General features: G+C 46.0%; 1 protein-coding gene across 4 annotated transcripts in view; it reads right to left on the minus strand.

Moving 5' to 3' along the window:
* Positions 1-21,538, minus strand: part of COL26A1 (collagen type XXVI alpha 1 chain) — a 169,322-nt gene extending 147,784 nt beyond the window's left edge. For all 4 annotated transcript variants that reach the window (XM_064394324.1, XM_064394326.1, XM_064394325.1 and 1 more), the window contains exon 1: positions 21,112-21,538. In XM_064394324.1, the coding sequence (XP_064250394.1) occupies positions 21,112-21,263 (152 nt within the window). In that variant the 5' untranslated portion in view covers positions 21,264-21,538. The remainder of the gene's footprint in view (positions 1-21,111) is intronic.
* Positions 21,539-24,931: the final 3,393 nt, after the last annotated feature.

Consider the following 24,931-nt stretch of genomic DNA (forward strand, 5'->3'; position numbering starts at 1 on the left):
AGACAGGGGTAATATCTCCTCATGCCATGGGAACAGCCAGTTAAGCACAGAAGGAAAAGCAGCCAGGAGAAAGGGTGAGAATGAGAGGGGTTGGGAAAATCACAGCCCTGCATTCACAGAATTCACAGAATCACTGGGTTGGAAGAGACCTTAAAGATCATCGAGTCCAACCCAGCCCCAGCACCTCAACTAAACCCTGGCACCTAGTGCCACATCCAGGCTTTGTTAAACACACCCAGGGATGGTGACTCTGCCAGCTCCCCGGGCAGGCCATTCCAGAACTTTATCACTCTTTCCATGAAAAACTTTTTCCTAATATCCAGCCTATATTTCTCTTGATGCACTCCTGAGTCTGCGTCCTCTCATTCTGTCAGTACTGCCTGGAGAAAGAGCCCAGCCCCACCTGATCACAGCCACCTTTCAGGGAGCTGTGGAGTGATAAGGTCACCCCTGAGTCTCCTTTTCTCCAGGCTGAGCACCCCCAGCTCCCTCAGCCGTTCCTCATCAATCACTGCAGGAACTGAGAAGCTCCCCGAGGCTCTCCATGCATTGCCTTCCTTGCCTGAAGCCATCACCTGGGTTTGGCAGACTGAACATGACTGGCACTCATGGCAGGGTAACAGAACCTTCACTCACACCCAGGGACAACCTTTCACCTTCCTGAGCAGGGGCACGGAGAGAGCAGTGACAGTGATAAAGTACCACACTTATCACCTCATCTCCAAAGCAGAAACACCAGTGTGGCATAAAAAAAAAAAGATACTCAGCTAATCAAATGTGAACACAGATTTCTCCAATTTCTCTCTTTACCAACAGAACAGAGGGCTTGGATACAAAGGTACCCACAGCCAGGAGTGAAAGGTACATCACATTCTTGGCTTCCCATAAATAGCATAATTTTCCTACAAATACAACTTTTAGGGGTTTTTACTGTGGCACACAAGCGGGTGAGACAAAAACAGGAACACAGGTGGTCAAGGATGCATTAGGACATCCAGTTTGGAACTCAGTACAGATAAAATAGCACGTTGATTACAACAGAAAGAAGACAGACAAAACCATCCCAAGACTTCTCTTTGCAAGCCAAAAGTCAGCAAGAGCAGCCTCCAGAATGCAAGCAGGCTTCAGACAACGTGACGAAAGGCCCCATCATGGCTTACAGAGATTATAAATGACCCTTTATATTATACACAGATGCTAGGAAGGAAGGTTTAGGACTTTTACTGGCATGTATCCAGGATGGCAGAGAATATATTGCAGCTTATTCAAAAAGAATATTCCAACCAAGCAAACAAAATTATCCAAACTGCAACTCCTTTAGGATCTCATGCATGCTCATCACCAGCATATTTCATGTGATGTTCTGCAGCATCCGAAGGAATTGGTCCTCGCTCAGAGAGAGGAGTTTCACTTGGTCCAATTCCTCCAGCTGTTTCCAAAGAAACACCCCCTCCTCTCACACCCTATTTAATTCTTGGAAGACTTTCACAGACAACAGAGGATTGGCCTGCAAGCTGCTGATTTAGACAGTTTCCTTCTGGGGCTACAGACCCAGATCTCACGTCTTGATCCCAGCTGACAGGGTGTTTTTCCAGAGGGAATAGGGGTGTTGGTGCCAGCAGCTATCTAATCACACCCACTGTATAGGTTCGGGATGTTACTGTGGACCCTTCAGGCTAAATGGAACAACAAAATCAATAGTTTGCTTCCATTTGGAGATACTCTGCAAACTCCTGCTTGGAGCTTGAACAGACCCCTCCCTCAGCAGATGCTGAGGGTGCCCCTGCTCTCTGCTGACTCAGCAGAAGCAGTGGTGGCTTTGGGCACCTGGAGGACACCAGAAATCCTCACCTTCCAGAGCACATGGGGAACAGCCTGAGAGCATCTCACAGGGCATCCAGGCTTACTCAGAAAGCTGGAGGTGCAGTTTGCTTCCATAGGCAGACACCAGACAAAGCCATACCTGCACCCCACTGACTTTCTGAACCTCCTGCACCCCTCAGCAGAAGATTATTTGGAGTCACAGTTCACCCCTGGAGATTCTGGATGATTTTACAGCCTGTCATCCAACAGTGAGAGAGAAAAGGGACTGCAGAGGGTGGAGAAGTGTAAGGTAACATACAACCAAGCTAAAATACTGTAGGTTCCAGAAGAGCAGCACACTCACATATCAAAGCTTAATTCCTGGATAGCATAGTTACAGCAATCCTTTCATGGATGGGAAGATACTGACAGGGAACTTCATCTTCCCTCCCTTCTCACCACTGGGATTTGCAGAGTGTTCCCAAAGCCTACAGGGTGCATAAGGGATCTCTCCATCCATCCATCCATCCATCTATCCATCCATCCATCCATCCATCCATCCATCGGAACACTCACACCACAACACACAGAGCCATCCCCAAAAGCAATGTTTGCTCCTTTCCTAGTCCAAACTGCTCACTTTTTCCAAGCTTCTCTGTGTCCTGGGGGTCCCTGGAGGACATTCCAGGTGGTTCACAAGAGAAAAGCCACCTGGCTGGTAGCTGGCTCCATTTCACTGGAGAAGGGATCTCAAAGTGAGCAGTGTCAGAACCACTGGGCTGAACTGATCAGGGCCCAGCAAGGGAGACTCGGGAATGTGCAGCTCAGGAATGGAAGTGGCTGCATTCCTGCCTAATCCCCTCCTTCAGAGGGGTGACAGTTCAGCACCACACACAAACCCAGGACTGCCTGCCCTGCTAGGGACAGACCTACAGCAGGCACCACCTCCCCCACAGGAGCTGTGGGCTGATGCTCCCACTGGACTGAAGGACATGGCTCCAGCTCCTGAAATCCATGGTCTCCGAGCACACCACGGTCCCACCAGCTCAGAGCTGCTTCCAGCAGAAACAATCCTCCCAGCTGGGCTCTGCACAAAGCCATTTGTAGAGCTGAATGAAATGGGGATTTGGTGTGGGTTTGGTAAAGAGTTAACATGACAAGCCAGAAGGAAGAGAATTCTTTCTGAGAGTGGGGAACCCTTAATATGCAGGATGGTTTCATCAGCACCTGTTCCCTGTGTTTGGGCACAAACTGACCCTCCCCACTCTCAATAAATATCACAGAAGTCTCTCAGGAAGGTTGGCATTTCTGATGCTTGTGATTTGCCCTAAAGCTTTGTCCTGTGTAAACAACTGCACTGAATTATCTTTTTGTTTCCATAAGGATAACACACTGTGTGTTATACTTAGCAGAGATCAACATTTAGGGCACAGAAAACAGTAGGAGTGTTTTGATAGCTAGGTAGATTTCCCCAAGTTTCCTCATAACATTTTTCACTGGAGCTATCAATTTCCCTGCAATCCTAGAGAGGAATTTCAATAAAATCAGAAGGTCACTGACTTTCACTGGGAAAAAAGTTGCTGTTCTGACTCAATGAAAGCAAACTGTGCCCTTTTCTCTGTGTAAATAGTACAGCATCCCATTTGCTCTGCCAGAACAGCAATCCATGCACTGTGTGCTGGAGCCCAGCATTAGGAGGGGTTAGTTATTTATATATTCCCTTGAGGCCAGGAGCAGACATTGCCCTCTACATGCCAAGAAATCCAAATTTAAAGGCTGCCAGGCTCTCTGGGGTATCTCTTCCCGAACCATCCATTTCTATAAAACTACACCATTGCTTTCTTATTCACAAATACACACCTCCCTGAAGGTACTTTGACTCTCATCAGGATCAAGTTCACCAGCTAATTCAGCTGGCTGTGACCAGGTTACTCCTTACTGCTGTGACCTGGCTAAAGAGGAGACTATCCCATCACATGTTACTGGAAAGCTCAGATAAAAGCCAAGTTGGGCTCAAGTTTCCCCTGTTCTTGGCTGTATTCATGCTCTCCCCAGGTAACTACGTTTTAGGATCAAGGCTGTCATCCAGCTCATTGTCCAGCTACAAAATTCAATTGTAACCAGCAGTCTCCACACCATTGGAAAGTTCAGTGTTGATGGATTGATTCAGGATTGCCTGTAGATAGATGGACCTTTGCTAAGGAATCCATGCAAGACCACCTGGCAGGGCTGGCTCTACACAAGCTTATCGTGGCAGGGTTCAGTTCCAAGCAGATTCTGCTCCTCCATTACAAAGTTTTAACAGGCCGGCAAGTCAGAAGCCACGACAAGCCACAGTAATCTTGTTGTCAATATTGATGTTTTATGCATGCCTTACTCCCACTGAGCACTTCATAGTCACTAACAGAGGTTACCCTGACTCCTGCAAAAAAGGGAGAAAAATCTCTGCAACAGCCCATTCATTTTGGGAAAGGAATAAAACTGGAAGGCTGCTGGTGTTTCTGAAGCCAGACAGCAGCAGCCATTTGAAGCAGCAGAGAGCCAGAGGCACGAACAAGAACAAGACAAGTTCCAGGTCTCCCACTCTGCTCTGCTGGTCAGACAAAGATTGGAAGGAGCTCCAACCTCTCTGCACACACCACCACTCCACCCCCACAACAAAAGTCTGAACAAAGTGGCCATAAAAATAAGTTCTGGCTAGCAGAGTAAGATGGGACAATTTATCTAGGAAGCTCCCAATAGCATAACCCTTCCCCAGGGGGGCAATATGTTCTGTGCTTAGTGCACTTCAAATACTCACTTGCCAATAACAGCCTTAAGTTTTCCCACACAAAGAGTATTATCAGAGCCTGCTGGAGGGAGTTTAGCCTTAGAGGAATCTTTACCTGAGGAGGAAAACACAATTCAGTCTGCACAACAGCTTCAGTCTTCAGCAATTTCTGCAGCCAAGCACATTTAACTGTGCTTTCCTTGCTTTGTTTTGTGCAGGGATGACCCTCCAAAAAGCACTACCTTGAGGGCTGAGCTTTCTTCAATCCGTAGGAAACTGCACAAGATTTTATCTTATCCTCCTGCAGCCACTGAAGTTACAGGGGCTAAGGGAAAACCTCTCCCTCTTGGAATTATTAAACACCTAGAAGCAGCATAGCTAAATACCAAGGAACATGTGTGCAACTCTTCTGCAGAGACAAGGAGGGGATCCAGCTCCCCAGAGCCACATTCAGCTCCCTCAGCCAGGAGAACATTCCTCTTCTAACTTTCATTCACTGCCCCATTCACTAGGTACCTGCCAGCTGCTGCAGGAGTGGCCTGAAGAGAAGAACACTCACCTGTTACACACCCTTGATCCACCTGCAGAGCATCAGCACTGATATTAATGAATGATTGAACAGAGGGATATGAAGATTTAAGTGTTGATCAGGCAGATAGGATGAGAAACAAACTGATCACATTCAAAACATGTCCCTCTGAGCCTGCATACCTGTTTGGGTGTGTGTAAGGGCAGAGGGCACAAGGAATATTTCTCCAGCATAAGTCCCTCTGATTCATACCCAGAACCCATCTCCTCTCAGTTTGCCAGTGACAGGTTCCAACTGAATCAAACCATAAATATGGTTGACCTGAACCATAATTACCTTCAGCAGTGAAATGAAAGAAGTTAGTCCATGACTGAGCGCTCAGAAATAAAAGGGGGCTTCACCCCTTTGATGTTCTTTGCTTTTACAGACATTCTTTTACACACTGCAATGTTTTGCTGCTCCCTCCCATGAGTTTATCACAATCAATGAGAAGACAGTAGTTTCCAGTGTTCACAGAGGGAGGAAAGAGGAAATGTACAAAAATATCCGTGGAATCTGTCTTTGTTAAATTAGACTGACTTGATGGAATTTGGCATTTGATATCCTTGCAGCATGGAAATCATGCACAATTACAACCAAATATGTCATTTTTGCAACATTAAAAACTGCTTGAATTAGAGCCTTTCAAAAGAAGAACCTGAGTCTAAACATTTTTGCACAGCTGGATAACATGGTTGTAGATAGGTCTAACACTTCCATACTGTGAATACATTCATAGAACTGGTTTGCTCATTCCTAAAAAGCCTGATCTTGAAAAGATGGGTGGGATCACAGGAAAAAAAATCCTTAAGACCTTGATTGAAAGTAGAGAACTGGAATCTGGCACACAAACTATTTGTCTGAAACAGATCCCTGTGGTCAAAGTCTACATTTGGTACTTGTCTGTGTCCTCTGAGGGTCTGATCTAGAACTGGTTAAGTTGAGGACACTGACTCTGATCTTCATTAATAGCACCAGACTAACTTTTATCAAAGTCAGTACATCTGAATTTACAAAAATTCATTCAGAATTAAACTCTAAATTTGATTTAGCAAGAGGTAGAGTGTGAATTTTAAGTAGAAAAACAGGGCACTGACACACACTTGCTTGTCCTCAAAACCTTTGCAGAAAAGAAAACATTAAGAAAAGCAGTATAAGGAGTCAGTGACCCTGTCAGAGCATCCTATGCTTTACTACTGCTCCTGTTGTGTCTACAGCTGCTCCTCCATCATCCACAAAGGCAGTGCCCATGGCTGTCTTTAATTCCCCTTGTAACAAAACACTTTGCACAATTCAGTTCTCCAAAAGGGACAAATCAGGCTCCTGCTGGTTTCAGCATCTCCTTAAATCCTACCCTTTGCCCTACAAAGGCTGTATCTGCATCAGCAGCCAATCTGCAGGGATTGGACAGGGTCTACTCCCAAACTTGTTTTGTTTTTTTGCTTATAGAGCTCTGTACAGACAACAGAGCATCTTTGTGCCTCCCATTCAGCCCTCTGGTGCCAAACTCCCAGCACTTACCAGCAGCAATGAATGCCACATGCATGACAGGAACACAGGCACTTGGCCTAAATGAAGCAGTGTTTTTCATTAACATTATACTGGCACCAAAAACCACAAACTATAGCAAGAACAAAAAGCAATGTCAAAAGGACAGTGTATAAAAAAAAAATTAAGATGGAATGATCAAGCTTCCTACTATTGCATGATGTTAATCTGCTCATGTAACATGCATGTTTTGGGTTTTTCCTGCAGCTGAACAGTTGGGATATTGCTGCCACTGGAGAAGGTACATCCTTTTGAGAGCTAGAAAAAAAAAAAACAAACAAAAATATATCTTGGAAGAGATCGAACAGACAGGACATTACTTTCTCTTTAGGGCAGTATGGAAGTGTTTTCCTTATGTTTTCAACTGTCAGAGCACTGAGCCCCAAAAGGTATCAAAAACCAGATCAAAGGTTCAGCTTCAGATTCACAGGTCTTAGGATGCAACTGGAAATACCTGCACAAACAGCTGTGTGAGGTAAACTGAATCCACAACTCTTCTAGCATCACCTCTTCCACCTGCTCATTTCTTTTCCTGAGGTACATTACAATTTTTTCAATCTAGGTCTTCAGTTTGGTCAGCAACTTGTAAAGGAATTTGTGGGCTCTGGTGTGCAAGGTACTCCACAGCAGACATTTCTAAACAGTGACCTACCACGTGGTTGTCCATTCCTGCTGGGAACAGGATTCCTTGGACCAAAGGCACCTCTTCCAGGGTGAAGCTGCAGCAGGAGTGCAGGCTCAGCTGCACAGCACTCCTGGTTCAGGTGGCTGAAAAGAGCCAGACAGGACAACAACCCCACTGAAACCACCAAGGGAACAGCCTTTCCTCAAGTGCAAGAAAACCCTACAGTTTTCTAATGTTTCCTCTGCTGGAGGAGGTGATTAGAAACAATAGGCCAGTCTAGACAAATCCATCTTCTTATTTTGCTTTGAGAGGAACAATTTCTCTTCTTCCTTTTAGATGTCTCACATTAGCCACTTGTGTGCAGTGAGGCAGCTGAAGCTCAGGTACCTGTGAGCCAGCATTTGCACCAGGCCTGACACAAGACTCCAGGAAGATTCTTTTGGGGACAGCTGTACCCCATGGACACATCAGCACCTCAAGAGCAAAGCACTTTTCTGCAGTAACTTCTCTACCAATGTGCCAGCCCATCTGAACACCAGTCTGTGCTGTGTGCAGTAGATAAATCAGGCTGTTACCCCCAGCCCAGCTCAAAGATTCCCAGCATGAGCCACATAAGACCCAGTTCAGTGAAAACAAAGCCTTGGAAAACTTTTCTGCCTGGGTATTCAAAGTGTTAATCAGCCTGAAAAACAAACCCCAAAGCCTGTGTGTTAATTTGCTATTTAAATTGAAAACTTTTTATTCCACGTCTGCCATGTCTGGCACAAGGCTGTCCTGGGCGTTACCACAATAAAAAATAATTTGGAAAATAATCCTATTGTTCCAGTCACACCCATGGGAGTTCCATGTGTAGGGAAGTAGGAACATCAGAACTGAGATCTGTCCTGTCATCAGAGAGCTGAGTTTGCCCTTTACAACAGCCAGTTTTGATCCAAGGGCATATTGAGAGCAGGATCAGAAGCTGAACTAAGGCAGGAGGATGCATCAATAGCTCTAAGGTCAATAAATGCCAACTTGGACAGGCTAAAACTCTTAGAAACCACTGTCAGCATAGCAATAGCCTTTACAAACACATGTTCACATCCATGGGTGTTAGTTTATCATATCTTTCTCTTCCTTGTCTCCCTCTCAAGCCAGTCCTTCCCAGTGCCCATGTAAATGAAGTGAATTGCTCTAAAACACCTCCTGGTTGCCAATGAGCAGCCTTTCCAAAGAGCCTCCTCCGCACTAAGTGGAGGCCTCATTGAAACCTCCTTGCAACCACAGCATGGCTGGGATGAGGCAGTTCCAGGCACAACAATCTGTTGTACCAGCAGCCTCCTTTTCACCTTCCTCCAGACTCCCACTCAGTCTCCTGACTGCATCCATCCAATGTCATAAAAAATAACCCCACAGGGTTTGCTGTTGTCCAGCTCTTTGCACACAGAAGTCCCAAACCCCTGCTAGTGAGCACCCAGTGCTGCCTCACCAAGTTCTAAACTCACTCTTCAGAAGATGGTGTGTTTTAATCACACAGAACCCACTGCACTTTGATAACTGCCTACAGACAGACTGTAAAGAGACTGCAAGGAACTAAGTGCTCTAATTATTTTCAATGTAAAAGGTTTGTTCTGCTTTTAACACAGCTTCCTAAGCTTTCACTGATTCTGGAAGCAGTCACCATACTTCATTTCTAGCCAAGAACAATTATTTGTATTCTCCTTTTAAACCCTGCTGCAACCCAGTTTGTTCATTAGAAATAAAAAGAGCTTAAAAAAAGAAAGCCTTTCTCTTGTGAACGGAAACACTAACACCTTTCTCTATTATTAAAAAATTCTTGAGCAATCTACGAAACTGCTTTAGTGCCTCAGTGCTTTGGAAGCCTCTGTTTGGAAGGGAGGAGATCTACATTTCAGTATCCAGGTGGAAAATGGGTTTGATTTGGCCAAGTAATAACAGCTGAAAAAAAAAAAAACCTCCATAGCCTGTGCATGCACAGTAGATTCCTTAGGAATGATAACACTGCCTTGAAACATTCCCGAGGAGACACGTGGGAAACCGGATGGGGAGAAAGCAGCACTGAGCAAGAGAGGGGACAGCAGGAGGTCTGAAGGAGATACAGGCATTTGGTCAGAAAAATTCCTGCCCTGTTCTGTGCAGAATTGTACAGCAAACTCCACTAGATGGGGGTTTGCAGGGTTTCTTTGGTGGTGGTTTACATTAGAAGTTGCCTGCCAATGCAAAAGGACAGGGCAACCTAACTGCTCCACCATGGCAAAGTGGAAAACTCCACAACATAAAGCATTTTAACCACAAATTGGTGAAAATGCAACCTGTTGCCCACAGTGAACCAAACTCCTAAAGCACAGGTTTCACAGGCATCCCTCATCCTTCTGCTGGGAATGGGAATGCCTGGAGTTACTGGTGAGAGGGTCTCTGTCTGTGTGAGCAAAGGAGTGGCTGACATTAAATACATTAAACACACAGTACTGACAAAAGCTTGGGGCAAATTCAAGGCAAAACTATTAAAGAAAGAGAGATGAACTTTTTTCCTTCCTGTCCTATTTAAACACATTTCTTCCATCAGAGAATGAAGAGTGACACAAATAGCATGCAAGATAAAAGTTTGATTAAAACAAGCAGTTATGACCTGAATTTTATCAATGGGTGAGAGTTATTCTGTATTTCTGGTACCTTTTACATAGTTTGGGAACATCTCACTGTTGTTTTACTGGCTGAGGGCAAACCACCAAACCTGTGAGTGACACACAGCAACAATCTGTGTTTATTATTGCACTAAGTATGTACACAAACATCCTTCACACACAACAGCTCAAACTTGTTTGTGGTTTTTCCTCCTACATGCAAACATACATGAGAGTTTTCCTGTACACCTTTCCCTACAGTCTGGAGAAATTTTTCTTTGCATTGTCTTAGCAAAGTGCTAGACTGAGCCATCCTGGAAGCAAAGCCAGCAGCTGCCATTGCTACAGCACTCACTTGAGCCATTTCTAAGCAGGTATAGAGGGATATATGAACACTGCAGTGCTGAACATCACATTAAATTATGAACATCACAAATCAAAAAGGCTGGTAGAACCTCAGAGCACAGAGTGACAGAACAACTCTTGAACTGGTTCCCCTTGCTGGAGGTATGTCCATGGGAACAGCCTGCTCACCTACCCAGCTGTTACTGGCAACACTTGAGCCACAAGCCCATGGGAAGTGTGGGATTCCAGTCAAATGCTTGTGTGGGGTTTGGTGCTGGTCTTTGTGGTGGCATTTTTTGGCTGGTTGGTTAAAAAATCCAACCAAATAACAACAAAATAAAACCCCAAACTATCCCCACACATGGAGTGTGCCCTGCAAAGCCAACCTTGCTTCCACAGGGATGCTGAGATCCCATCCATCACCCAGACACTGGCAGCACAAGATGACTCCCAGGCTCAGCCAGGACCCAGTTGAAATGCCCAACACAAAGCAACCCATTTCTAACTGCATTCAATTCAAGAGAGAAGCTGGGATGATTCCTATAATTTCCATATTCCCACTTTTCTCCTCCTTCTTCCCAGCCACTGTACAGATACACAGCTTCACCCTAAGCTTCCTAAAACTTATGCAGCAACTTCTCCAGATGGTACCTGGGAGCTGAAAGTTTACCTTCAGCAAAATTCCACAGTCATTTGCAGAAGCTACTTTGAAAACCTTCTAGTTCAGACGCCAAGAACCACTTGGCAAGACCTGACAGACATAATTAGAGAGCTTGATTGTTTCAAAGGACATTACCCAAGAAAATTAGTATGTTGCTGCGGTTCTTGAAATAAATTTACAATGGGTTTGGTTGCAGAGGTCTTGCAAGGGTTTTAGCAGACTTTTAATTACAGTATCAGGCCTCAAGTATTTTTCTAGTGCTTGGCAATATGAGATCCTATTATTTCTGCTTGCAATGCACACTCATTCAAAGCTTATCCGCAGGCCGACAGCCGAAGAATTCCTACCACTCTGTAATCCAAAATTTTTGTATCATTTGTGATATACATTAGTGACTTCCAGTAACAGCCGCCCCAGAGACAGCATTTTACTGTGTGATAGTTTAAACCCTTTGGCTCGGTGCTGTATCCTGAAATACACTGCAGGGAGGCTGTAGCTTTTGCTGCAGGTTATGCTGATTTACAGCAGCATTAAGCCAAGCACTGTAACATCCTACAAAGCCAATTTGCCTTTTTGCTCTCTGCTGTACTTCAGATGGGAACAGGGGAAGTTTGCAGCACCACAGCCCAGAGCTGCCTTTGCTCCAAGGCTGGTGCTCTTGGGTCACACACGCATTTGTGCCCTGAGCACAAAGCAGTGCTGCTTCTAAAGGTATGTCCCACACCAGGCTCCCAAAACTGCCCTGGGGACAGGAAAGCCCCTCAGCCTGTGCCATCACTCAGCCCTCTGCTACTGGTCAGTCCAGCCTGCCCTGCTCAGCACCTCCCTCTGGCACCCCTCAGCATCCCCTCCAAACTAATCCCTCTCTGCAGAGCTCCCTTACTCCCTAAGACCAATTTCAGTCATTCAGACTCGGAGAGGTGCAGTAAACAGGGAGCACAATGACCTCTATTCTGTAAGAGTGGAAGTTTATACAAGAGCCAAGTATTATCATTCATAGATTTATTATAAACTTCAGCATAAATTCATATACAGTGCTTTGGATTTTGTAGCTTTCCCTCTAAGATACAACCACACCCTCCTGAAATACTCCCCAGAGCCTTCCTTTACATGAAGGGAAGTATTGCTATTCCCATTTTATTTAGGGGAAAGAAAAGAGAGAGAGAACTTGCAAGTCTCAGTTCCCAGACTCTGTGCTACTCTATAGAATATATATTGAGCATTTAAGGAAACAGTCTTTGTCTTGGGAAAGAGGGTGGAAAACAAAGCCTTATGAATCAGCCAGCTAATAATTAAAAGCAACTAAATCCAGATCACTTTAAGCTGCACATGAGAATCTGAACTTCTCAGATGCTGAATTCCTCTGCCGACCAGAAAAGCCAGGGTCACTTGCCCAGCTGGTCACTATTGTTCTGTCCAATAAAGTTCTGGCAGGAATGCATGTTTAACAAAATACAGAGATTAGGCATAGCAAAGAATGCAGCTCCCCCCTCAGTGTTTAGGTTAGCAGGGTTTGCCATGTTGAAATACTGAAGCTTAAGCATATCAGATTTTCTCTGTCCTGTACTGCTGGTGCCACTGACAGACACAAGCTGACAGCTCAGTTCTCAGGGGCACTGCCATTCTAGCTCTAAGTTTATTAAAAGCTGCATTAAAAGTTCACCTCAAATCTGCAGTGACCACTAATTAAATCAGTGTTTTCTTGGAGATGTAGAATCATGATTGAGAAAAGCTCTCTGTACCTCCCCACATGCCAGAAACTTTTGAAGGGCAATTTAATTTTTGAAGGCAATTTAAAGCCATAGACTCAAGGGACCTGATTTTGTGAATCTTGCAACAAGGTAGCTCATCTTTAAGTGTTTTAGGATAGCCTAAATTTCCAAAAGGAAACAGCACCAGTGACTAAATACAGCCTCAGAGTGGCAATGACCTTTCTAACATCTGCCATAGCCTGGTTCTGTCTAGCTCTCTTTCAAGAGCTCTCAATTTACAAGAGACTAGAGCAAGACACAAATGTCACAAGAAAAGTCACACAGATGATCTGACAGAGACTGTCAGAGATCTTGCAGGAGCACAGCTTTTACCAAGCCAGTACTGTGCACAAAGCAGCTCTGATATCTCAAATGGGCCAAGAATTTCTCAGCTCAAAGTAGAATTATATTAAATGGACAGATATTTGAGACTCCTAAGTAGATTTGCAATGGATATAGTCCTTGGAGAACTGCATACAAGAAGGTTATAAATAGCCTGGATTTACCTCAAAGTTAGTGGGTTATATTCAGAGATACCAAGGATTCCTAAGTTCCCCCACAGGGGTACAGTAGCTCATGCTGGGTGAAGTTGTGGTTCATAGGTAGGAAGCATCTAAGATCCTGTTACCATGGCAGTCTCTCCTCTCTTTCTCCCTCCACAGAAAGCTGAAATGTAATTTTCTGTTGGAGGCACACAGTAAATCTGGAACAGGTACAACTGAGATCCAGACCTGCTGACAGGCAGATCTAGGTGTTTCTTCCAGGACAGCCTTTTTGACTCATCCTAGTACAGCAAGAGAAAGCTTATTTTAGCTGGTATTGCTTTCATTGCCACTGAAAATGCAAACTCAACATTTGAACGGGATACAGTGATGAGACAAGCAGCCAGACAGCCAATATTGAGCAGGGTTGCAGAAACCAGACAGGTTCTGGGGAAGCACAAGACAGAATCAGGCAAGAAGAAAGCCAGGAAGCCAAGCAACCCGAGGCAGGCACAAGAGAAGTGGCATCAGACGAAAAAGTCTTTTTCTTTAGGGAAGACACAGGCAGAATCTCCCTCGGGTTGAAGTGTTAAATTCATGCGGGGAGAGCTGTCACCCATTGCTGCCTCAAACGAGGATTTGAAAAAGCTCCCTGTGCTCTGCTGTGTTTACAGCAATAATGAGAGCCTGGAGGAAGGGGTTAGAAACATCTGAGTTTAATAAGGGCTAAGCAGCACACAGCAGAAAAGAAATGTCTGCCCTTCCGTTCGGGGCTACCACACCCCAGCAAGCACCGCCACCGCGGGCCAACGGGAGCCCAGCGTGGAGACGTTATCTCATCCAGCCACCAGCCCCTCTGCCCCTGCCCTTCCCCAGGAGCAGCAGCTCCAACCAAGCTGGGAGCTCCCAGCACCACGCTCCTGAACAACTAAGCAAAGTCCTGGAGGGGAAAAGGAGATTTGATTGACCCCGGGCACAAATCAAGAAGGAGAAGTTTTTGTGTAGTGCCTTAACTGAGCAGCTCCATCTCACGAGGTCATCCCAACAGGGCAAAAGGAGTGTTTAGCTCATTTAGCACCTATGCAGCTGCCTTTTCTTAGTCCTAAACAGCTCTATCATCCAACATGCACAGGGTAAGGGGCATCCTGTTCCCATTTCTCACACAGAAGACCAAGAACCTTAGTGCTCAGGTCCTGTGATGGAATTTGCTCTGCCCCCTTCCTCACAGTCCACCCCCAAAACTGTCCTTGCATGAAACAGGCATCTTCCATGAAACACCTTGCCCTACACTACCTTTATAAGGCACACTATCCACATCCTTGGTCTTTTTATTCCATTAAAAAGTGGAAATTAAGAGTCTTGTCCAACAAACACACCTCCTCTCCAGACTGCACATACACACACAGAGGAGGTGGGGGGACATCCAGAAGAAACAGAACTGGACCTGTTCTTAACTCTGCAGACTCAGTCTAACTTGGTTACACAACCACATCCAGGGAATACTCCCCTGCCTCATGATTTCACTGCACTGGCATTTCTGAGATTCCCTGAGCAAACACATGCCTGTATGCAGCACAAATGCTGCAGAGAATATCACTTCCACCCAGTTCCTAGGGGCAGAAAAAGTGGAATTTATTAAAAAGACATCTGACTACATAACCTGATGTCAATATTGGACATGAATTGGTCCCTTCTATGCAGGGGTACCTCAGTTTAGCTTTAATGTTTTGACAGATGGTTTGTTTGCTCAGCACAAAGGCAGGTGGCTGGACAAGAACAGCCTTACTCAGCTCTGGGAGGATGGACAGGAGACACAAAGCAAACCACAAGGCAAAGGGAAGAGTCCTAAATAAGAGAATCTCCCAGACTGCAACTCTTCTCAGTTTCAAAATCAGCTATTATGATTTTGAGTGGCAGATTCTCTTTCCCAGATGAACTACATCAATATGGAAGAGGAGGCTGACCTGTTCCAAACATGAAACACTGTGAAGCTGCCTTCAACTTTTGTCTTAGAGGCATCCACTGTGTGGGCCTCTGGGTGAAAGCCATTTCTAGACAGATAAAAGAGGCTTCTTTCTTTGCCAGAAATATGATTGTCCAGCTTTAGAAGCAGAAAAGGAGTCTGAAATCTGAAATAGCTTCCTATTTGTTGGTCATCCCTGAAAGATTCAGCTATTTTCAAACAGCGAGGCCTAAACACTACAGACAAAACTTCCATCTGAGCACACTCCTCACCTACACATCTGCTCAATTCCAAGAGGAGGCAACCATTACTTGTCAAAAGCAGCCAAAGCACCTAAATCATGTACTAAATGATACATCAACAAACAACCATTTCTCCAAACAAAAGGAGACAAGGAACAAAACCAACAAGGAACAGGAACAGGATCACAGTTCCTACTCTTGCTGGTTTCTGCAGTACTAAGGACTCTAATTCAGATGAGTGCTACACTGTAGATATTTACAGTGAGATTTTAAGCAAGAGATTTAGTATTACTCGGCTATATAAAAAGATGGAAAATTTAGGACAGTAACCAAATTAGTAGCATTTGCCTTTTTCTAATTTGCAGCTGTTACCCTCAACAGAATCCTTGTGATATCTAAGTTGGCACAGGCTGGCTGTATGCTCAGAGATTCAAAATAAACATTATGCCTCAGTGGAAGTAAATTTAAGCACTGTCTCGATCTGCCTAATTAAAAGTGAATCAAGAGCTTTGTGTATATTTCAGAAATGCAGTTGGACAATTTTTTGTATTATCCTACAGGAAAAGCATCTATGCTTTATAAATCAGTAAAATTTCCAGACATACTGGAGGTCTGATGCAGGAAAGGGTCCATTACTCTGACCCAGAAAACATAAAGCACTCTATGCTTTCAGTTCTTAATTGTTATCTCAAAGTCATTCTTCATTTCTCCCGCTTTATCAAGACACAGCCCAACAGAACTAAGATGTAAGTACATATTCTCTGATGCCAGTGTCACAGAACCACTCCCCAAGCAAAGCTGTGACATTTCTAACCTGACCTATTTCCACCAGCACTTTAGCACCCTAACAAGCTCAACTTTGAGAAAACTAAAAAATAAGGATTATTGAAAGAAACATTTGTTAATTTATCCAAGGGGAGCACAAGTTCACTGGCACCCATTGTTTTGCCTTTCTGCTCCCTTTGTTTTTTCCCCTTGAGCTGGTAAATGAAACCTACCTAAGGGGAAATTATTCACACAAGCAGCTGGAAAGGCAGGACAGTAGATTTCCTACAGGAATACAATTTACTGCAGTAGCTACAATCACATCTGGTATTTCAAAGCCATTCCAGTGTCACCAGACCCTCAGCCTACCATTGGCTCCACTGCTAATTGCATTGCAAAGTTGCAGCCAGATGAAGATCATATGGCTGCAGAGTCCAGGGAACAAACACCAGATAGTTCCAGGGTCTGGTGATGAGCTCAAGACCTTCTGACCTCTTGGTTACCTGGGCTGGGCACTTCAAAGCAGAATTAGAGCAGAGGACTCAGCGTGACACAAATCCCAGTTTGTTTGCTTGACATCCTCACAGTCCATAGCAAAACCAAGGACCTCAGGCAACGAGCAGACAATTAGGTGATGGAGAGAATGACTCAGAGAGCAAGATCCTGTCACTAAAAGGAGAGAGAACCACATTTGGCCAATATGTATAGTTTTATATTCCACACCCACTTAAGAGTCACGAGAGGTTCAGAATTTGAGGCTGAAATAAGGCTCAAGTCATCTGTCTCTAGTGAAGAGAGAATTAATAAAAATCCATCAGGAAAACTACAGATACACATTCTGAAAGCATTCTTACATACTACATAAATAGGGATACTTATTCATAGATGACCTTTTAATATTAAGAACAGGCTTCTATCACATAAAGAGACTCACAGTTACTTAAAAGAACTAAAACCTCACCTAAGAGGCTGGAGGTTGCTACATTTCAGTGCAGTTGTGCTGGGAAGGGTCATTTCCAGCCCAGCACAGATGTAGCTGTAGGGCCAGGCATAACACAGGCAGTTATTCTGGACAGAACACGTCTACCTACAAGAGGTTCACCCAGACATCTTGATCTTGAGAGCCAGACATCCAAGTGATCTGTTAGGAAACTGGTAGTCTCAAGGAATAATTGACAACATATTTCAAGCACCAACACTTTGGGTTTCTCAAGGAAGCAAGACAAGCTGCAGTACTGGAAAGCTGATATTTGTTTAAGTATCATTCCCACATCAAAGCAGCTCACAGGGCCTGTTTAACTATTCCATGGAATCCATGGCAAAGTGATTTGCTCCCTGATATGGAGTAAACCATTGGTAGAGGAGCAGCTGGAACCCAGGCCTCACTCTCCTGGGCTGTGCTCTGAGTCACAACATAAAAGGCTAAAGGCCACCTAGCCTTCCATGTCAAAGCCAAATATTGCACTTACAGCTATCAGGTATTACTTTCCTCTCCATATCCATCCTCAAGAAACATCACTGCTGTAGGACTCACTGGGAATTACTGTGACCAAATGTGCAATTACCAGCAGAATGTGGATAAGAGTACCTGTTTGTACAGTCCTGTTATTTGTCACATCATGGTTCTAATGCTCATTAACAGGAACATGTTTTTAGGCTGAAGAGTGTTTTGAAGGCCTAACTGCCACAGCTGGACTTGCATCCACCCCAGGGGGCTTTTGTGATCGTACTGTAATTATCCCAGCAAAAAAATTATCATCCCACATTGCTTTTGGGTTCATGTTTTGGGATTTTCTATCAGCCACCTCCACCACCAAAGAGGTTTCCAGTCTAAGCCCTGCATCTATTCTCAGAAGTTTCTGACTCCCACAATTAAGTTCACAAGGACTCAATGCATGACTAATTAGAAAGTACAGGGAAAATAGAATGAGGAGTTGGGAGAACACCAACCCCAAAGACAACTAACACAGAGGCAGTGTTCCTTGACAACTGAGCTACTTCCAGCATGGGAACAAGCTTCCCTTAACTCAGTTAGCAAAGCTTCTCAGAGCTTGGAGGAAGATTTCTCCTTGGCAGGCAGCCCCTCCATTCTTATGCTTCCAGTAAGGCCCACTTCCCATTCATTGCCTTAAGACAGCAGCAAGTTCAAAATGCATGCACTGAATGGGAATTTCAAGCTAAATTGCAAGGCTGTTGCAGTCCATACAATGCCAACAGACACTGCTGCCTGGATTTCAGTCACTAGCACTTGCACAGCAGAAGTTCAATTCAAGCACGTGCAAAGATAGACTGCAAGTGGTCTAATAACCAAGACCTGTAAACTGAAGCCAACCAGGAGCTAGAATATGCATTAAAATTTAAAAAAAAAAAAAAGACAAGGGAAACAAAGAATACATCATCCCTCCAGAACAAGTATTCCATGGCTTCACTGTGAAGACTGTGAATAACAGTAATTTTTCCTCCAAATTTCCCTTCACCACCACCCCAAGGTTTTTACAGTGCTCAGGACCTTATTTTTCTGGCAAGAAAGGAAACATGGTCAGCAGTCCTCAGAGCCTCAGGAGCCCATCTCTGAGCCAGCTTGCAGTCTAGACACCAAGGGCTGTATCAGCACAAAGGACTCCAGAAACTTCTCCCCTTGAAGAAATATAACTCTTATGACAAGTTAATTTTTAGAAAATTGATAGTAGATTCCCAAACAGCTCAATCACTTGTTGATCAAAGACAGGAAAAGACAACTGCAGAACCATGGTGTGTCCTGTATCAAGGAAACCTGTCCACTGTACAGCATCCCATCAATATGTGCTGCAATGTATCAACACCTGGAGCTGCAGCAGGAGCTTTCAAGGCTCTGTCCCTTCTTATTTTTGACTCAGAAAATTGCCAGAAGACACTGGACAAAGCACACACTCGAAAGGCTGAAGAAGAGAAAGTGGGAATGGCCATATAGTGCCATTAATAGCAATCTCCTTCCCATCATCTTGTCTCCTCCACAGCCTCTCCAAAGCAGAGGCCAGAAAGCTTCATTGTGATGGAGCTGCTGTTGCTTCACATAATTCAGGTGCTACCAAGATTCCCTGTTTCAATGGCAAAAGAGACAATGAACAACAAAAACCCATCTATACCAGTCTGATTCAGACCTTGAAAAATGGCTTTGCACCCCTATAGATCAAAGTCAAACTCAGAGTAAAAAGCCTCACTCCTATCACGGACCATATTAAACCCAGAAAAGTCCAGCTATCCCAACCTGAAGCTGCACCCAGCAGGAGGCTTCCCTCAGAAGTCCAACACTGTGGCTGGGGAAAGTTTTCCCACACAGATTTTCCCATCAGAAAGTGAAGCTGTTAGACATTTGCCAACAACAAAACTTCACCACTCAAGGGGAAATTAAAACATACAAAGATTGCTTCAACGTGTGATATTTGACTGAGCACTTGAATTTTTCTTTCATAACATCCACTGGTGATTTTTTCCTCCCTTCTGTTTTTTTCTTCCCCCTCTGTATTAAACTAGAATGGGAGATTCTCCCAGGGCAAAGTTCCATTGGACATAAAAAATAAATCTAAAAAAATCTACCAGCTTTCTCCAACATCATTGTTTAAATCAGGTTTATGTGGTTTTACACAACACTTTATAGACTTGGAGAGAGACACATTCCCCTGACAAAGCATCAGCTATCCAAACCATTGAGGCATGGGAAAGCTGTGCAAGCCGGGGAAGGTTTTTGGTGAGCAGAGTCCACACTCATGTAAGTGTGGTAGCTCTGAACAAAGATCTGCAGGCTAATAGATATGTAAGACAAATGACATGTGGTTCTCATTGCAGCTCATGCTTTGGGGAGGGGGTACCTTGGAAGAGATCCAGCTGGGATAGGTTTATCCCATTACTCTCCTATAATTTTGTGCCGTTTCAAACCCTTTGACAGTTGCTGTAGTTTAACATCACACCCCCTGCAGCCCCGGGGCTGTCTGACAGCACAGCGGACAAAGCCACCTCCCCCGGGGGAATTCCGCACCATATGCGAGCCCCGTGCAAGGCACCGGGCTGGTGCCGCCCCTGCACCTCCGGCACGGAAATCCACGGAGCCCGTGCCTTTGCCCAAACCCCAGCCCAAGTAAGCCAACAGAAGCCCTCCTCCACAGCAGCACAACTCACCCAGACTAGGTATTAGCAAGGGAGGAGGAAAAGAGGTAGAGACAGGATGGACGAGCCCTGAATATTAAATCTCAAGTCCCCACTTAAGGGAATGACGGGGGGGGAAAAAGAAAAAAGTGAAATTCAAGAACAACTGGAATCAGGTTAAGCCACTCTCTTGCTTTATACAGTGCAGCTCATTCATCTGAACAGCTGTTTCACCTCTAGAGAAATACCCAGAGAAAACAGAGGGGAGGGGGAGAAGCCTAAATTGTTTGCTCTACTGAAGCAGTAAGATACAGTAAATCAAACCTGATTTATATTAAGTTTCTAAGAAATTGGGTTGGGGTGGGGGGAGAGGAGAAAAGTGGGAGGTTTGGTTTTAAACAGCTACTTGGAAGTTACAACTCTTGAAGAAAGATCTGTAATTAAGGGCTTTCCTTTGTTGAGCTGAACAAGTTTCTCCTCGCAGCCGAGGGCTATAACAGTTCCCTCTGCCGGCATCCCCGGTGTCCCGGCTCGGGAGGTTTTCCTGCTCCGGCTGCGCAGGGACGCGCAGCCCGGCAGAGCCCCTTTCCCTCCCCGACGGGCAGGGGCAGACTCCGCGGGTGTCATTTACCCAAGCTCAGCTCCTCGATCCCCAGCCGCTCCCTGCCCCGGGAGGCGGACACTGCTGCGGGCAGGTAGGCTGAGGATGCGGGCAGTCCAGCCCAGCCCCGCACGGCCCGGCACCCTCCGAGGTGCCCGCGGCTTTACCGTGCCCGTTTGTCCCCCCGAGGCACCGGCGGGGCGCAGCCTCCTCGCCCGGAGGAGGACCCGGTCTTACTCACCGGCGACTGGCGAAGCCGCTGCCCGGCGAGCCGGAGCTCTGCTCGGGGTAGTTGTGCTGCAGGGTTGATGCTGGGAATTGATAGAGGAAGCCAGTGCCCAGCGCGCATCCGTGCAGGCAGCAGCACCAGGACAAGAAAAGAGCGAGCTGCATTTTTGCAAGAACGGGGTTTTCCTACCGCCTCCCTTTTCCCTCTTACACCGCACGGCAGGCGCGGGGCCACACCGTGCTCCCCCGGCCGGGGTCACGGCGGGATCCCGCGGCACGGAGGAGCCCCGGGAGCGGGGAGCACGGGGCAGGGGTGCCGGGCACAGGGGATGGCTGCTCCGGCTGCCAAAGGGAAGCCCCGACCCTCGGCAAGCCGAGCCCCGGCGGCTGCGGCTGCTGCCCGCGCAGGGGGTCCGGGGCCAGCGCGGCTCGATGCTCCCAGGGCGCACACTCAGCCCCGGATGCCTTTTCAAATTTGGCGAGGTTGGCCCGACTCCGTCAAAGGGGGCGTGGGGCTTCGGCGTTAACCCTTGCCAGGCCTGGCGGCAGACCCCGCTGCGGAGGGGCTCCGTCGGGGCAGGCGGCCCGGGCCAGGCGAGCCGCGCTGCCGCAGGACACGGAACCCGCGGGGCTGCGCCTTGCCCCGGGCACTGCCGGCAGCGCCCCGCGGGCAGGGAGCGCCCCGGGAGCCCCAGGCATCACCCACACACAGCAGAAGTCCATGTGTCTCCCCAATAAACCGAGGGCCAGGTCGAAGGGAACTCACTGTTCAGCAGTGCAGCCCAAATACCCCAAAGCTGGTGCCTGCTGCCACGTTCACAAATAACTTCTGCTGCAGAAGTTACACAAATAAAATAGGAAATAAATAATTTAAAGACATTTCACTCACACGGTAAGCAGTGAGAAAGTGATCTCTGCTTTCACCATGTGCATCCTGCTCATTCTGGCATCACTCAGATGGGGACATGGGTTAGTGGTGAACAGGGCAGTGTGAGGTTGACTGTTGGACTCAATGATCTTAGAAATCTTTTCCAACCTTCATGATTCTATGATTCACACACAAGCACTCCCTTTGCCACCACTTCCCACAGATCCCCTTGGTTTATCACCCAGGATGGCCCTGAACTTGAAGAGGCAGGAGGAAGATTTTTGCAGTTGTAGAAGGATGTGGGTGTTTCACAATGGTAACACCCCAAGAAGGAAGGCAGCAGCAAGGCTCCCCCTCAGTACAGAAGCTGAATCTATGTTTAAAACCCTTGTACATCCCCCATTTGGCAACAGTGTCAGGACCCCTTTTGCTGGCTCAGAGTCCCCTTCCCAGCTCCAGAGGAACCTGGGCTGCTGCAGCTCACTGATTAGGCAAGCAACTTCTCTGCACCAAACACCTCAAGAAGGGATTTAATTTTTAAGATGACACAACTGTCTTTCTAAAGTTTTTACCCTCAAATCCTGCAAGCTCTCAACACCCCCTCTGCACCTTCACTGTTTGTGCAGTCAGCCAAAGACAGCCCTGATGTACCACTGAAAGCAGGTCTCTTCCTGGGATATTCTAGGGGCCCAGGGCCTCCCCGTGGGGCTCTGCAAAGGCAGAGACCCTCTTCCCTCGAGGGCAATACAATCTCTGCAAGATGCTGCAGCTGAAAAAATGTTCCCTACAAGACACTGGGAAAATCCAGTATCTTGTATCTGGCATTTGCCCCCAGCCACAGGTGAGCAGCTATCCCTTCCCCCATGGTGCCCACCTCCAGAGCCTGCACACAGAGATAAATAGCCCCTGGCTGGAGCCTGTAACCAGACAAGTTTAGACTGCAAATGAGGCACCAGGTTTTTAAACAGCCGCTGCCATTAATCACTGAAGCAAATCACACAAGGGGGCAGAGATGCAGTTTGCACTTCAGCTCAGCACAGCCTCCCCAGGCTGCCCCAGACCAGAGCTGGGGCAGGCAGTGCACCAGCACTCTCTGAGCCCAAAGGGACCTAAAACTTCTGTTCCAGCAACACTGGATGCCAAGCCCACTCAGAAACAGACACTATATATTTACAAAAAGCCCTCAGTGCCTGAAGCTGGGATATAACTGGGCCCTCTATCCCCAGGCCTGCAGCCTGAGCACTCTTCCCTTTGTATTTCCCTCACCTCCAGCAAGGGGAACGTTTTCCCTTCCCTTCTCTCACCCCCAAGAAAGCACACAGCTCTGAAAAAGTCACCCTAGGATCTTCAGCCTTTCAGACATGCTCAGAGTCAGTCCTCAGGAAACCTCTGCTCAGCCTGACAGGGCAACAAAAGAAGAGAGTTCCTCCCTGCTCTTCCCTCTAAGCTGGACTACAGACCACTCAAAATTCAACCCTCACCTAGGAAAGGAGTCAGGAACAGCAAAACACTGAGCAGTTCTCTAAGACTCCCCTTCTCCTCAGTCTGGGTGCTCATCCTCAGCTCTGTGTGCACAAAGTGGGTGCAGCTGGACCTCCACCCCAGCAGTTCCTTGCATACCAGACTGAAATGTTGAGGGCAGGGTTCAGCGTTTTGTCCCAATCACACCTCTCTCTCCTGACAGGCTCAGATAGATCATTTATCAATATTTAACAACACCGAACAGCACCAGTGGCTTTCTGACCCATTCTCCTGGGTTAGATCCTCCAGAAGCTCTCTGTAGTCTTCAAGTCTTAACTTTCCAAAAGCATTTTATTTTCGGCTGCATGGAAAATTTGCTGCTTCAGCCTTCACTGATTTTGCAAGACCCTAGGAGATATTAAACACAGGTGATTAGACAAGACATGATTCTGGCAAATTGTTAGAGACATCTGTAGGAAGCAAATGGTCTTCCTATTTCATGAACTGAGAGAGTGTAGACCAGAGGTCAAATGACTTTGCTCAAGTCTGGAAAGAGCTAAAGGCAGAGCGAGAAACAGAACTCAGATCTCCAGACTCCCATTACATCTGCCATGTCCCTAATGCACACTTGCTTCTATTCTGTATGGCTGATTTAAAATGAAAATGAAGAATTGACTTCCAAGCTGTTTCTGGAAAGAGAGAAGAAAGGGTGATATTGTCTACTGTAAGGGGAGAATTAAAGATGACATTTCATTTTAGTCCTTTGGATATGCGTAATATAATCAAACACAATAGCAGTAATAAATGAATATTTTTTCTCCCCACGGTGCTTACGAGTGCAACATATTCTAACAATTTCTCAAAACTATGTTGATAAATTGGAAACACAGTGATGGAGGTAACAAAGACAGCCAACAAAAACATAATCCCTTCAATTTATCAGGGGGACTGGCTTTGAGAAGAAAACCCTTGAAATCTGAACAGTCCTGTTCTTATAAACCAAACGTAATATATTTAAAATAGAAAGCTACACTTTTCATGCCTGTTAATTAAAGATTTGCCCAGGCAAGCAGGGCTAAATAAATTATTTGGATGCATTTCACCAATTCAGTTCAAGATGGAAGGGGCAGATGCACACTGGAAAGCCACGATTCAGAGCAGCACTGGGGGAAATAAGTACAGAGGTAAGGGGCAGGTTTTCATTTACCAGCCCTGTGAACTCTGCTATCATAAAGAAGAAATCCTCGGAGGACTGTCCTCCTGCACTCTGCTCACCTGCTATGCAAATGCCAGCCTTACACTGTCATGTCAGAAGGATAATCCATTGGACATAAATCATGTGGGCACATGGGCTGTGTTTCAGCTTCCCAGTCCACTGGGCAAACCTGAGCCTTAAGACATCAGAAATTGTTCTGAGAAAATATCTATAATTTCTTTAACCATACACACCCTGCATGCAAGCCAACCAATAAATGAAGTGGTGGAAAATAGAGACAATGAAAGG

The sequence above is a fragment of the Passer domesticus genome, chromosome 19 (genome assembly GCF_036417665.1).
Source record: "Passer domesticus isolate bPasDom1 chromosome 19, bPasDom1.hap1, whole genome shotgun sequence".
Taxonomy (NCBI): Eukaryota; Metazoa; Chordata; class Aves; order Passeriformes; family Passeridae; genus Passer; species Passer domesticus.